Source organism: Orycteropus afer, unplaced genomic scaffold (genome assembly GCF_000298275.1).
Source record: "Orycteropus afer afer isolate SDZICR_OR568_19922 unplaced genomic scaffold, OryAfe1.0 scaffold00574, whole genome shotgun sequence".
NCBI classification, from domain to species: domain Eukaryota; kingdom Metazoa; phylum Chordata; class Mammalia; order Tubulidentata; family Orycteropodidae; genus Orycteropus; species Orycteropus afer.
This window is the reverse complement of record NW_006922161.1, coordinates 465,529-479,634: the sequence shown is the minus strand read 5'-3', so window position 1 is coordinate 479,634 and position 14,106 is coordinate 465,529. Positions and strand designations below refer to the sequence as shown.

The window sequence follows — 14,106 nt, the reverse complement described above, 5'->3', positions numbered from 1 at the left end:
GTTGGGGTGAGGGTGGGGGGGCGTGGCTGGGATGGGGTCGGGGCGAGGGCAACGACGGGGCGGGCTCTGCTCTTGGTCCTGGCACCTGTACCCTGACAGGCTGGTGTGGGTCTTTGGTTTCTAGCAGGGCGGCTGAGTTGGCGCTGTGCACGGGTGGGTTCGCCCCCGTTTTCAGCTTGGAAGGCGCGGTTGGTGCGCTTCCACCCAGCTGCTCCCCACGGGGTCCCCAGTGACTAATCTAGTGGGGAGTCAGGCTTGCCCCCCAGCTGTTCTGAGTATGTAATGCATTCACATGGCTCAGCCCCCTCGGGTGCAGAGGAGGACCGCAGTGTCGTCCACACCACGCTCCCACCCGGTCTCTGCCCAGAGGGGCCGCCCGGCAGGGCCGGACACTCAGCAGGCACAGCAGCTCTGCAAGTGCGAGTGTGTGGGTGTCTCCTGCATGCAGCGGTGCATGGAGAGTGTCCTCTGGTCCCTCAGAGCCTCCTCACCTCGTTCCAGGATGCTGGTGGTCCTGCTCCTGGGCCTGCCTCAGCCAGAACGCCTGTGCCTGTGGGTCAGTGGCAGCCGCCCTGCTGCCTTTGGGGGCTACAGGGCTGATGTTGCAGCCTCACAGAGAGGAAGTCTCCGGGTCTCACCCTGGTGTGGTTTCAGGGGCCATCCAGAGTCCCCTCCTCCTCCTCCTCCTCCTCCCCTTTTCCTTCCTACCTCCTCCTCATCCTAGTCCCCCAGCCCTCCTGGCTCCTTTCCCTCCCTCCTCATCCCTACTGTCCCTTCCACCTACTGCCTTCAGCGCTCCCCACTACCTCTCCCTCTGCCCACTGCCTCTGCTTCAGCAGGCCCCGCCTCTACCTGGCTTCCCATCAGTGAACAGGGTTTACCCACAGAAGGTGGTGTGGTAGAATGGATAACAGGGCAGTGCAGGGTCTAGACCTGGCCTCAGCTTCCCCACCCGGAGTTGGGTGATGACAGGGTTTGCCTGAGGAGGCCTGTGGTGGTGGAGGCAAGGTCAGAGGACCTGGCATCCTGGCCCACTTGGACTTGTTCTGGTGGGGACTAATGAGAGCTGATACCTGGGGCCTGGAGGTACTTACTGGCAGAGGGGCAAAGAGGGAGCCCTCCCACCCTTGGGGCACACACTGCCCTGTGGTGCTGCCAGGCACCGGACTGAGGCCTTGGGATAAAATACTCAGATTATCTCTGTTTGACATTCCAGGGAGGCTTTGGGTAGGATTGGTGGATGGCAGAGCTGCCCTGCTCTCAGCCTGGGCGTATGTGGTGGCTGTCTTCTGGGCCACTGGCAGCTGGGAGGAGGTGGCCAGGTGGGTGGTGCTCAGCTGCAGGGCTGCCAAGTTGCAGGTAGGAGGAGGGGCATTTCCTCCTGTAGCCCCCCAGAGCCATCACTGGGCTTTGGTTGGACTGTCCCCTCTGGGCTGGCTTCTGGGCCAGGAGACTGGGGCAGGCATAGTCAGGAGGGGTAGTGACTTGCAGCTCGAGACTCAGCCTGGGGGAGGTGGGCATCGTGTCACCTCTGTGAGGCCCATCGGGCAGGCCCCTGCTCCCAGATTACCTTAGCTAACTGCTTCCCTGTAGAGGAGACAGCTGGGCCCTGGAGCAGGGAAGTGACCTGACCAAGGTCACCCCAAGACTGCCCTCGGGAGTTCTGGCAAGGAGTACCTACTGAGGGGCTTACAGGGCAGCCGGGCAGGGCCTCTGGAAGGCCAGCCTGCAGGGGCAAGTGCCATGTGGTGGGAAGGGCAGAACAAGCCCCCCCGCCCCCGTGCTGTGGGGACCTGGCAGGGTGCTCTCTGTCCTTTGCAGCCACAGTGGGGGTGCGTGGGACATCCTCGCTCAAAAACAGCATTTATCCAACTGAAGGGGTTGGTTCTGTTCTCAGGTTCTTTGCTTCTGTCTGGAGAAGGTGCAGGCTGCTCGGTGTACCCTGTCTTTTTCAAAAAGGCAGGGTTGTATGTGTCTGTAAGCCTCTGACACAGGAAAAGGAGTCGGCACTGGTGTTGGTACAGTTCTTTGAGAAGTGAAGCTGGTCCCTGAAGCCCCTGTGAGGGCCACTCTGCTGGGGCCTGGTCTGTGAGGACTCTCTGCCCTCTATGGACATGGGCAGTGGGGACGCTCTCTCTAGGGCCCCCTCCCTGGCCTAGAACTGTGGAGTGGGCAGGGGGAGGGGGGTTGCTGTCCAGGTGGGCTTCCCTGGGGTCCCACAGCTGAGGGTGGCAGTCTAGAAGTCCCAGCACACTGCGGGTGGCCCACAGGGAAGGTGATCATAGAGGAATTGGGCCTGTGTGGACCTGAGTAGGCTGGGGAGCTGCTCAGGCCCCTCCTGGAGGCTGGGAAACATCTCTAGAGGGGCTCGGGCAGGACTGCTCGGGCAGGTGAGTGTGCCTAGGACGGTGGTCCACGAGCAGCAGGCAGCAGCCCGGGAGCCTCCCAGTTCCTGGGATTGCCCCTCCTAGGTCCCTAGTCCCCCAGGGGAAGGCTGAGCAGGTTGGGCCTGTGGGCCCTTGAGGCTGTGGTTGGTGCCCTCCTGTGCTCTCCGTGGTCAGAGGGTGGCCCCACTCAGGCAGCCCCCAGAGACAGCACTGAGCCTGTGCATGGAGCCCAGCGCTCTCTGATGTGTTTCCTCTTCAGCAGCTGCTCCTCTGTGTGTGCGTTACCTGGAGGGAAGACTGCAGACTGGCCCTTCCACCCTGGGCCCTGGACACCCTCACCCCAGGGCCCGGCCTGCGAGCACTCACTGGAGGCCCTCACCCCAGTAGCCCCCCATGCTGGGGCCCAGCCTGTGAGCACTCAAGGAGAGGCCTGGCTACAGGCTCTAGTGCCCTGAGGACACCCTGGGCCAGGCACTGACTGTGGGGACAGGGGAGGCCAGGCCCCAAAAAGGGTCCTGAGGGTTGGAAGGTGGGTAGAGGGGCTTCTAGGACTCAGGGTCACAGGTGCTGCTGCCTATCAGCCTGTGTGCCCTTCCCCCTTGACAGGCACCAGGAAACTGGAACTCTTATCTGAGTGATTAGCTTCAGACCCTGGACTGAGGCCGGCTGCTTCCCACAGGCTGTGCACCCTGACCCCGAGATGGGGGTGAGGCCCAGCTCGGCCGTGTGGCCAAGGTGCCGGGTGGCCTGGTGAGCCGGCTGTAGTACCCCCTGCTGGCTCCTGGCAGGGGCCGTGCCCCAGGTCAGCCTGGTGACCTCCAGGGCCTCCCAGCTTGGCCTTGCCCGAGGCAGAGGGCACGTGCTGTGGGGAGGGGATGCCCCCTGAGGGTGCCAGTGCAGCCAGCAGCCCCGCCCTGCAGGCCTGGCCCCCATACCCTGCCGAGCGTCCCCTGAGCAGCCCCCACCATGGCCGAGCACCTGGAGCTGTTGGCCGAGATGCCCATGGTGGGCCGAATGAGTGCCCAGGAGCGGCTGAAACATGCCCAGAAGCGGCGTGCCCAGCAAGTGCGGCTGTGGGCCCAGGCCCAGAAGGAGGCGCAGGGCAGAAGGGGACCTGGGGAGTGTCCACGGCAGGGCCCAGATGGTGGCCGGCCCAAGAAGCAGGTCCTCTTCCCTGCCAACGTTGTCCTCCTGGAGGCTGCTGCCCGCAACGACCTGGAGGAAGGTGCGTGCATGTGGAGACCCAGCTGGCAGCCTACTTGTAGGGTCTCTGGGCAGCGCCACACAGCAGGTGCACTCTCTTGATCCACAAGTGCTCAGGCGCAGGCAGGCACAGTGCTGGGCTCTGGCCTCCTCCGCTGCAGCCTCCCTGGGCACACCACAGACAGGCACCGTGGAGGCTGTTCCCAGAACCCTAAGCTCCTTGCCACTCGCTCCCCTTGATGGCCTGGCTTTGCCTCTCCTTCCTGCCCACCTGACCCCCCTGGTGGGGTGGCCCAGGGTTCTCAGGCTTCACAGGGTTAGATGTGGTTCTGGCTCCTGTGAGAGGCTGCTCAGAGATGCGTGGCTGCCTCCAGCACCTGCCCTCCAGGCCGATTGCTGGAGTGGCCTCCTGCTTTCACCAAGGCTGCAGGGCCTTCTCGGGCAGAGGCTGGCCCTAACTCCTGGGCATCCCCGTCTTCTCTGAGCTGGTCCGGGCACTGTGGCAGCAGAACAGAGAAGGGGAGGGAGGAAGATAGGGGACAGGCCTGCCAGTGCAGGGCTGGAGGGAGCTGTGGGATCCAGGAAGGATAAAACCTTCAGAGCAGAGCCGTCTGGAGCCAGTGGGTCTGCACTCATACAGGAAGGGCTGGGTTCCATTCTGCGGTCTGAGTGGGTACCTGGTGGCGCAAGTCAAGACGTCCATCTCGGTGTGGACGGGGCAGACAGGATGCCCTGCAGCCTGGGCTCTCGGTCCCTCTGCTTTCCGTGACACTCCTGTATCATACGGACCCCGAGTACTATGGGCCCAGTTGGCCTGGAGCACAGGGGCCTGGGTAGCTTCTAGGCCACGGCAACAGGGACCAGGGCTTTGTGCAGGCCAGGCAAAGCCTCTGCTCTAGCCCTGACCATGACCTCCCTTCTCTCGTAGTCCACCAGTTCCTTGAGAGCGGGGTCAGCCCTGACCTGGCCAATGAGGATGGCCTGACAGCATTGCACCAGGTCAGTGTGGACTGTAGGGGCTGGGGCCGAGGGGTTGTGGGCCCAGATGGTAGCCACCACTCAGGTCCCTGTGCTCGCAGTGCTGCATTGACGACTTCCGGGAGATGGTTCAGCAGCTCCTGGCGGCCGGGGCCAACGTCAATGCCTGTGACAGTGAGTTCTGGACGCCCCTGCACGCTGCTGCCACCTGTGGCCACCTGCAGCTGGTGGAGCTGCTCATTGCCCGGTAGGGCCCGGGAACAGGTGTAGCTTGGAGACCAGGGTGTCTGCAGCAGGGAGGGGATATCCCCTCTTGAGCAACAGCCAAGCCCCTGGCCTTGGTCCCCACTGTCCCTTGTGCGGGCCTCTCCTGTATCCTGGCTTGGCGACAGGTCTGGGCAGGAGCACAAGACAGAGGGCTGGGGAGTTCTGTCCCCAGTGATGAGAGCAGACTTGGTGAGAAGGGAGGGTGGAGAGGCTGGTTGGGACCTGGAAGGTGGTCCCTGGCATATAGGTAGGGCCTTTACCTTCATAGGACGAGGGCTGAGCAGGCTGAAATGACCCCTTCAGTAAGCATGGGGAGGGGTGTCAGCTTTACTAGGGTCCAGGAGGTCAGGGGGCCCTTGTCTCTGTGGTCCCTGAGCCCTGTGCTCACATAGGCCATCCTTGTAGCTGTGGAAGGGGCATGTCGGTCCCCTTCACACAGGCCCCGTGGAGGAGGAAGGGCTGGGCCATGCAGATCCAGGACCCTGAGAAGCTGCAGACCAAGGCCTCTGGCCCAGCTCCTCTGTCCCAGGCTCCCCTCACCCTGGGGGGCACCCTTGCCATTCTGCAAGTCTCTTAACCAAAGCAGGTGGACTCCTTCCACATAGCTTTCTTCCCTGGGTCCCTGCACCGTCCAGGTGGGCCTCCCTATGTTTGTCCACCGCCTGGGCAGCCATGGGTGGAGGAGGGTGCTGAGAGGACCAGGGAGCTTGTGCACTGGGGAGGGCCCAGCAGTGCTCCTCCGGCACACCTCCCCGCAGGGCTGGGCACAGGCTGGCGCCTCCCGAGCCCTGCTCTTCCCTCAGGGGTGCCGACCTCCTGGCGGTCAACACTGATGGGAATATGCCCTATGACCTGTGTGAGGACGAGCAGACGCTGGACTGCCTCGAAACGGCCATGGCTGAGCGTGGTGAGTGACGGGCACGTGTGCTGAGTGACGGGCGCGTGTGCTGAGTGACGGGCGCGTGTCGGGTGGGGCCGCGCAGAGGCCGCTCTGAGCCTGGGGCCCTGCAGGCATCACTCAGGAGGGCATCGAGGGCGCGAGGGCCATCCCGGAGCTGAGGATGCTGGAGGACATCCGGGGCTTGCTGCACGTGGGGGCTGACCTCGATGCCCCCAGAGACCACGGGGCCACGCTGGTGAGAGTGGGGCTGCGGGGGTAAACTGGAGCCAGTGGGGGGTACGCCACGGGGTTTGGGGAGCCCTAGAGGGACTCCCTCTCGGCCCCTCACCCCGCTCAGGCCCGGCGCTCCGCCTGCAGCTCCACATCGCTTCTGCCAACGGGTTTGGCGAGGCGGCTGCACTGCTGCTGGAGCACCGGGTTAGCCTGAGCGCCAAGGACCGCGACGGCTGGGAGCCGCTGCATGCCGCAGCCTACTGGGGCCAGGTGGGCGCACAGGTGGGGTGCAGGTGGGGCGCGCCCCAGGCTCCTGCAGCCTTCTGCAGCCTCACCGTGCACCCCGCCTGCGCGTCCTCAGCTGCACCTGGTGGAGCTGCTTGTGGCACACGGAGCCGACTTGAATGGGAAGTCCTTGATGGATGAGACCCCCCTCGGTGAGCCCCTTGGGGATCCTGCCTCTGGCCCTGCCTGTGGGCCGGGCTGGCTGGGCGCCCGGGCTCACCCCTCCCTCCCACAGACGTGTGCGGGGACGAGGAGGTGCGAGCCAAGCTGCTGGAGTTGAAGCACAAGAGGGACGCCCTCCTGCGGGCCCAGGGCCGGCAGCGCTCCCTGTTGCGCCGCCGCACCTCCAGCGCAGGCAGCCGGGGGTGAGCACTGACACAGACCCGCCTTTCAGCACCCTGCCAGCTGGCACCCTGCCTGCCCAGCCCTGCCCCTTGTGCTTTGCCCTGTCACGGGGAGGGCGTGGTGACGTCGGTCGTTGTCTGGGCATGCCAGCTGGAGCTCGGGGCAGAGTCCCCAGGGCAGGGCGGGCAGGCCTCCCACTCCCTGCCCTCCCCCACCTCCCCCAGGAAGGTGGTGCGGCGGGCGAGCCTGACCCAGCGCTCCAGCCTGTACCGCAAGGAGCATGTGCAGGAGGCCATAGTGTGGCAACAGCCCCCACCCACCAGCCCTGAGCCACTGGAGGAGGATGAGGACCGGCAGACCAACGCTGAGCTCCAGCCACCGCCCCCGGAAGTGAGCGCCACCCCACCCCCAGGACAAAATGCCAGCCAAAAGGTGGACCTGGCTGGGCCCCAGTCCTTCCTGCCTTGCCCTGTGCCCTGGCACCTCATGCCCCGGTTTCTCCTGTGTGCGGGCACCTCCTGCAGGGCGGTATTGCAGGGTCCAGGCTAGCATCTCCTCACGTCCGTTGGTCTGTCAGGCCCAAGGCTGGGGCATAGAGGGGCACCCCCTGACGGTGAGCCCCATTGCATCCACAGGAGGAACCCGAGGCCACCCACCCACACAATGGCCGAGTGGGGAGCCCCCTGGGACCCCGCCTGTACTCCAAGCGGTTGGACCGAAGCGTCTCCTACCAGCTGAGCCCTCTGGACAGCTCCACGGCTGAAGCCCTCGGGCGGGACCAGGCCCACCACACCCTGGCAGAGCTCAAGCGTCACCGAGCCGCTGCCAAGCTACAGCGACTGCCGCCGGAGGGGCCTGAAGTCCCTGGTTCTGGCCTGCCTGCTGACCTGGAGACTCCCCAGTCTGAGCACAGCTCCAGGGCCGGCGGAGACCCGCCCCTGCTCAAGCTGACAGCGCCCTCGGTGGAGGCTCCTGGGGAAAAGAGGCCTTGCTGCCTGCTCATGTGAAGGCCAGTGGCTCCCGTGGACGGCCCTGCCCTGGACACCCACGCCGTGTGTGACGGTGCTGTGGGCAGGTAGCCAGCACAGGCCCGCACTAACTCTTTGGGATGGACTCTGTGGGGTCAGAGCCTGTCTGGATGGGGCTGGGCTGTGGACACCTTGCTTCTGTGACTGCTGATAAAAAGGACTGCCTGCCGCCGTGTTGCCTGTTCCTCTGAGTTCGTCCCACTCGGGGAGTGGGTTGTGCTGCTGGGCCCTGGGTGCCTTTCCGCCACACCCTACTCCTGCGAGCACTTAGCTGAGGCCTGTAGGTACGCGCCAAGGCTGCCCTGGCCCGTATGGGAGAGGCCATGGTGACGGGGCAGGAAGCCTGGCACTTGTTGCACCCCAGTCCTCTTAACTCTTTTGCTTCCCCAAGGGAAGCACGGTGCTGTGGAGGGGGGATCCTGGGGGACTGGGGCTGGGGGTGCCCATGCTGGAGGGCCAGGGACTCTGGCCTGGGAAGGGGGCTGCCTTTCTCATGACTGCTGGGCCAGAGCCAGAGGGGCGAGGCAGATACAATGCTGGCCTCAGAAACTCCCTGGGGGAGGGGTCCCCAGTCACTGGCATGCAGCTCCAATCCAGCGGCCCACTGCCAGTTTCCGCCTGGGCTGGCAGAGGGGACAAGCAGTTGGCCATTCCAGTTCCGAATTGGCCATGCAAAGTGTGTCAGGGCGAGGGGGCCCTCTGGGGCCTTAAGTGGGTAGGGGAAGGGAACTGCTGCCCACCTGCCTATCCACCCATGGCCACCACTGCTAGGTGGCCTCTCCTTCACACTGGGACCCACTGGGACAGCCCGATGTCCTGGGGCCTGTCTTTCCCAGAATATGGTTGGAGGGGTATCCTCGAAGGGCGGCAGGGGCGGGGGGAAGGCCCTGGGTTAAATTTAGAGTGGGCAGGGCAGCAACCAGACATCCACCTGCTGCCTCAGCTGCCAGCTGGGCCCTGCCAGGGGGCGGGAGGGGGCTGGCCCTGCCTGGGGCTGGGCCCATATTAACCTGTGCTTCCACTGGGGGCAGAGGGGAGGCCTGCACTCTAGGAGGTCACAGTGGCAGGGGAGCAGAGAAGTTCGAGGTGAGACTGTGGGCAGGGAGGGATGGCTGCCCTGGGCGTCTCAGCTAGCTGGGGACCAGCAGGACCAGAGGGATCTGAGGCACCCCCTCTGGCCCAACCAGCCACCCAGGGGCCAGTTCCCTGGCTCCTCAGCCTAGAGTCAGAAGCCGGCAGGCAGCCACCGGGGAAGCCACCCGTGGGCATGGCCTATCAGCTCCTGGCAGGCCTGTGGAGGTGGGGCCCTGAGGCCCTATCCCAGCTGGCTTCCCGCTCTACCCACCAATCAGGAGCAGTCGGGAAAGGAACCCCAGGCCCCAGGTTACAGCTCAAGGGCAGCCCCAGGCTGGTTCACAGTGAAAGGGCAGCTGAGGCATCAGGAGAACTCAAGTCGCCCTTGCCTGTCCTCAACCCCTCCCCCAACACCATAATGGGGCCTTGAAGCTGAGATCAAGAACCAAGGTCCAACCAAGGGCCCTCCTCATGTCCAGGCTGCAGCTGCCAGCTGGCGAGGGGTGGATGGAACCCAGTGTCTGGATGTCTCCCTCCCCTCCCCCAATGCCCCCCAGGATTCCTGAGGCCGGGCTCAGTTACCTAGGAGATAGGTCTGCTGGCCCAAGCAAAGATGGGGGGTCCAAGAGGTCTAGGCCTTGGCCGATCCCTGCTGGGGTAAATCTTCCAAGGCCCGAGGTTCCTTTCCTATCACAGTGGTGTGCCGTGCCACCGTGCTCTCTTCTCGGTTTACCCCTGCCTGGCTCTGCCAGTCCCTCAGGCCCCCAGACCCAGGCTACCTCCTTCTCCCCAGGCGCTCAGCCCACTTTTCCCTCCCCCACGTGGGCTCTGAGAGCTTTGCTAACCATAGCCATCCATGACCCTGTGTTTGTCCCTACCCCCACTGTGGGTCTCCTGCTCCCCTGCCACTGGGACACTGGGCGGGCACTGGGCCTGACCCAAGCCCCGCCTGCCTCCTCACCCACTCCCTCTGGCTCCCTGGAGCAGAACTGTGCCCAGGCGGGTGGGGCGGGGCCAGATGGGCCCAGTGCCTCCCTCAGTCCTTTCCCCCTCTTCGGGCCGGCAGGCTGCAGCAAAAGAGGGTGCCCTCTCTAGGTAGGCTCTCCCTCCCCAGATCCGGCCACCACTTCTGGGTCCCAAGGCCACTTCCTGAGCCTCTCCCCTGCCTGGCCCAGGCAGGGTCATGGCCTTGAAGGCAGGTGACCAGAGCCAGGCTGCGATGAACGGGCTGAGGGACAAGGTGCTGACTGTGGACACCATGAACCAGTGTGTACGAAGGGTGGAGTACGCGGTGCGAGGCCCCATTGTAATCCGCGCCCTGGAGCTGGAGCAGGAGCTCCGCCAGGTATGACCCTGGGCCCACTGCAGCCCTCTGGGCTCCACTTGGGCAGCTGAGTCTGCCCTCAGCCCCATGGCGGGTGGGGCCAGAGAGGGATAAGGCCAAGGCATCTCACTGCCCGTGCTCCACCCAGGGCGTGAAGAAGCCCTTCACCGAGGTCATCCGCGCCAACATCGGGGATGCACAGGCCATGGGGCAGAAGCCCATCACCTTCATGCGCCAGGTGAGGTTCCCACAGCCCTGGTGCCCCTCCTGCCTCGCCCTGCCTGCCCTGTCCTCACACTTGGTCCTCCCAGGTCCTGGCCCTCTGTGTCAACCCTGAGCTCCTGAGCAGCCCCCACTTCCCCGAGGATGCCAAGAGAAGGGCAGAGCGTATCCTGCAGGCCTGCGGCGGCCACAGCCTGGGTAAGAGCCGGCCCAAGGCCCCGGGAGGGCAGCAGCTGGAGAGGCGTCTCAGAGGAGGGGTGGACCCGCCCACTGAAGGAGGCGGATCCCTGCGGGTGGACTGTAGGGGACCCGTCCCCTCACTTGCCCTTTCCTGACCTCCCCGGGCCAGGCGCCTACAGCATCAGCTCCGGCATCCAGCTGATCCGCGAGGACGTGGCGCGATACATCGAGCGGCGCGACGGAGGCATCCCCTCCGACCCCACAAACATCTTCTTGTCCACGGGGGCCAGCGACGCCATCGTGGTAGGCCAGGGTCAGGGCAGGAGGGCACAGGGGCCCTTGGCGCGCCGCCCGGCGCTTAGGCAGAGGGCCCGGCCGTGCCTGGGGCAGCCCGGGTCCCCGCCTCCGCTAAGCCCGCCGCCGTGTCGCCGCAGACGGTGCTCAAGCTGCTGGTGGCCGGCGAGGGCCGCACGCGCACGGGCGTGCTCATCCCCATTCCGCAGTACCCGCTCTACTCGGCCACGATTGCCGAGCTCGACGCCGCGCAAGTCAACTATTACCTGGACGAGGAGCGCGCCTGGGCGCTCGACGTGCTCGAGCTGGGGCGCGCGCTGCGCCAGGCGCGCGAACGATGCCGCCCGCGCGCGCTCTGCGTCATCAACCCCGGTAACCCCACTGGTGAGCTGCCCCGCCCCGCCCTTTCCTGCCGCCCCTCCCCTCCCTTTCCTGTGGCCCCGCCCCTCCCGGAGCGGCCACGCCCTTTCCTGCGGCTCCGCCCCGCCAGGCAGCTGTGACACCCCCCCCCCCCCGGGAGCAGTGCGCGCCCTCGGCTGATGTGGCCATGCCGCGCCCTCCGCGCCCCCAGGGCAGGTGCAGACCCGCGAGTGCATCGAGGCTGTGATCCGCTTCGCCTTCGAAGAGCGCCTATTCCTACTGGCTGACGAGGTGTCCTCCTGGGCACGCGGGGCGGGGAGGGCGCGGGCCGGGAAGCGGAGGGCGCGTCCGCGCTGACCGCCCCTCGCCCCCCAGGTGTACCAGGACAACGTGTACGCCGAGGGCTCGCAGTTCCACTCGTTCAAGAAGGTGCTCACCGAGATGGGGCCGCCGTACGCTACGCAGCAGGAGCTCGCGTCCTTCCACTCGACTTCCAAGGGCTACATGGGCGAGTGCGTGCAGGGCTGGGGCTCGCGGATGCAGGCGCGGCCGGGCCAGGTCCTTCCCCCGGCCTGGCCTCGACGCGTACCTCGCCCTGACAGGTGCGGGTTCCGCGGCGGCTACGTGGAGGTAGTGAACATGGACCCTGAGGTGCAGCAGCAGCTGCAGAAGCTGATGAGCGTACGGCTGTGCCCGCCCGTGCCCGGCCAGGCCCTCCTTGACACGGTGGTCAGCCCGCCCGCGCCCTCCGACCCCTCCTTTGCGCAGTTCCAGGCGGTGAGGGGACGAGGGGGCGGGCAAGGGAGGTGGGCTCTGGGGAGGCGCTGGAAGCGGGCCTGGGGCGGGGAGAGGAGCCTTAGGGGTGCAGTGGTGAAAACGCTTTGTGGGAGAAGGCAGCCTGCTCCGGTAAAGATCTACAGCCCTAGAAACCCCACGGGGCAGTTCCACTGTCTTCTAGGGTCGCGATGCCTCGGACTCTCCCACAGAGGAAGGTGGGTGGGTGGAGTGTGTGTCTGTCGGAAGGGAAGGCGTGGCCTGACAGAGGGGCGTGGCGTGCCCTGGCCGCGGGGCGTGGTCTTGGGGGAGAGAGGCTGAGGGGCGGGGCCTTAGCGTGGCGTGGCCGAGGGGTGGGGCCTGGGCGGGGCCTCGCCCTGCGCCCGCCCTCACCGGCCTTATCTCTGTGGCCACAGGAGAAGCAGGCGGTGCTGGCGGATTTGGCGGCCAAAGCCAAGCTCGCAGAACGGATCTTCAACGAGACTCCGGGCATCTGCTGCAACCCGGTGCAGGGCGCCATGTACTCTTTCCCCCGCGTGGAGCTGCCCCAGCGCGCAGTGCAGCGCGCGCAGGTGAGGTGGGCCTGGGGTGTGGACAGGTCCCGGTGTGGGGTCGTGGGCTGGATCCCCCCGCCTCTGAACCGCCAGGTTTCCAGGAGCTGGGACTGGCCCCGGACATGTTCTTCTGCATGCGCCTGCTGGAGGAGACTGGCATCTGCGTGGTGCCTGGAAGCGGCTTTGGGCAGCGGGAAGGCACCTACCACTTCCGGTGAGGTCCATCCCACACATCCTTTGCCCGTATCCCGCCCCCTTTGCTTACCATCCCCCGTTTTTTTTTTTTTTTTTTTTAGGATGACTATTCTGCCCCCCATGGAGAAGCTGCGGCAGCTGCTGGAGAAGCTGAGCCAGTTCCACGCCAGGTTTACCCTCGAGTACTCCTGAGATCGTCGGGGGTTGCGCAGGCCAGGCTGGGCCGGCAGGGCCGCCCCGGGACTCATTGTGCCCAGGACCCTGGGGGTCTCTGGGGGCCTCTGGACTTGCTCCCGATGCCGGGGCGCTGGGCCTCTGCCTCTCTGCAGTCCCCTAATAAAGCTGCCAGTCAGCCTGATTCCCAGGGGCTTCCTGGAGGCTCTTTGCGTCTGTGGCTTTCTCAACTCCTATCTGCCGGTCCTGGGTTCTCTGCAGACCGGGGAACCCAGCCCTGAGGGATTCTCCCTGCCTTTGAGGACAGCGGACTCTGGTGGAAGGAGGATCCCGGAAGGTTCCTAGAGGATGCTACCTCTGTCCCTCAGGGCTCCCAGGTGTGCGCCCCGTGTGGTAGAGACAGACCCATTCTAATAAGATGGAGCCATGAAGGCAAGCAGCTCATGGGGGACCAGATCTGTTCGGTAAAGGGTGTGGCTTGACAAAGAATGGCCTTTCCTGAAGAGGATGACTCTGGCTCCCATTCCTGGACTGCCCACCTCTTCCCTAGCAGCGCAGGGGAAATGTTAAGCCATAAGAAGCTAGCACAGAGCATGACAAGAAGGCTCTAGGGAGTTTTGCTTTTCCTCTTAACTGGCCTGGTGCCCCAGGGGGAGGGAGGAGCACATGAGGTACTGGGTTTAGAGTGTATGGGACGGGACTGTTCATATGAGATCAAATTGAAATGTGTTTTTGGTGGGAAGGCACTGGAAGGCAGGGAGAGAAGGCAGGTGTACCAAGCGTGAAGCGCTCCAGAGGGGGCGTGTAGAGGGAGGGTTTGATGACACTGCTGGGGGTCACTTACGTCATCTGCCCAAATACTCCTCTGAGGTTGGCTGGTAATGTCCACTTCAGAGAAGAGGAACTTTGAGTCCCATGAATATGTTGCCAGTGCCAGGAAACCAGTTCACAGTGGCTTCCATGGCAGTGGAAGGGGATGCATTGCCTGCCCACAACTTGGCCCAAGGGTGTGGCTGACTTCAGAGACCCATAGCCTTGTCACTTGGACACTGGAGGGCATCGAAGGCAGCTCCTGACTGTGTCCTGGCTGAACCCTAGGCCCACCAGCCCTGCCCTCTGAAGCCTTCTGCAGCCACTGGCTTGTGGTGGGGGCTAAAGGCTCAAGCACAGTGAGGTAGTCGTGGTGGTGGTGGTGGTGGTGTCTGGAGATGGGTCCAGTGGTGGTGGTACTAGCAGCACTGGCAGGGGGTGGGTCTGGGTCCACTGGTGGTGGTATCTAAGGGTACACAGTGGCACTGTGAAGAGGCTCACCCCTCCTTCCATAAGGTTTCCAGGGCCCCAGGAAGCA

The 14,106-nt window shown here is 64.9% G+C and overlaps 2 protein-coding genes across 2 annotated transcripts; both read left to right on the top strand.

The window, feature by feature from the left end:
• Positions 1-3,353: 3,353 nt before the first annotated feature.
• On the top strand, positions 3,354-7,586 carry PPP1R16A (protein phosphatase 1 regulatory subunit 16A). The gene is made up of 10 exons (XM_007956061.1): positions 3,354-3,612; positions 4,519-4,589; positions 4,670-4,815; positions 5,639-5,742; positions 5,847-5,971; positions 6,094-6,219; positions 6,311-6,386; positions 6,470-6,599; positions 6,804-6,969; positions 7,215-7,586. Exons 1-10 carry the CDS (start codon positions 3,354-3,356, stop codon positions 7,584-7,586), a joined length of 1,575 nt encoding a protein of 524 aa, XP_007954252.1.
• Positions 7,587-9,864: 2,278 nt separating this feature from the next.
• Positions 9,865-12,776, top strand: GPT (glutamic--pyruvic transaminase). The gene is made up of 11 exons (XM_007956060.1): positions 9,865-10,026; positions 10,154-10,243; positions 10,317-10,425; positions 10,577-10,710; positions 10,842-11,085; positions 11,273-11,352; positions 11,437-11,573; positions 11,664-11,838; positions 12,252-12,407; positions 12,491-12,603; positions 12,686-12,776. The coding sequence occupies exons 1-11, from the start codon at positions 9,865-9,867 to the stop codon at positions 12,774-12,776; spliced, it is 1,491 nt and encodes a 496-aa protein (XP_007954251.1).
• The last annotated feature ends 1,330 nt before the right edge of the window (positions 12,777-14,106 follow it).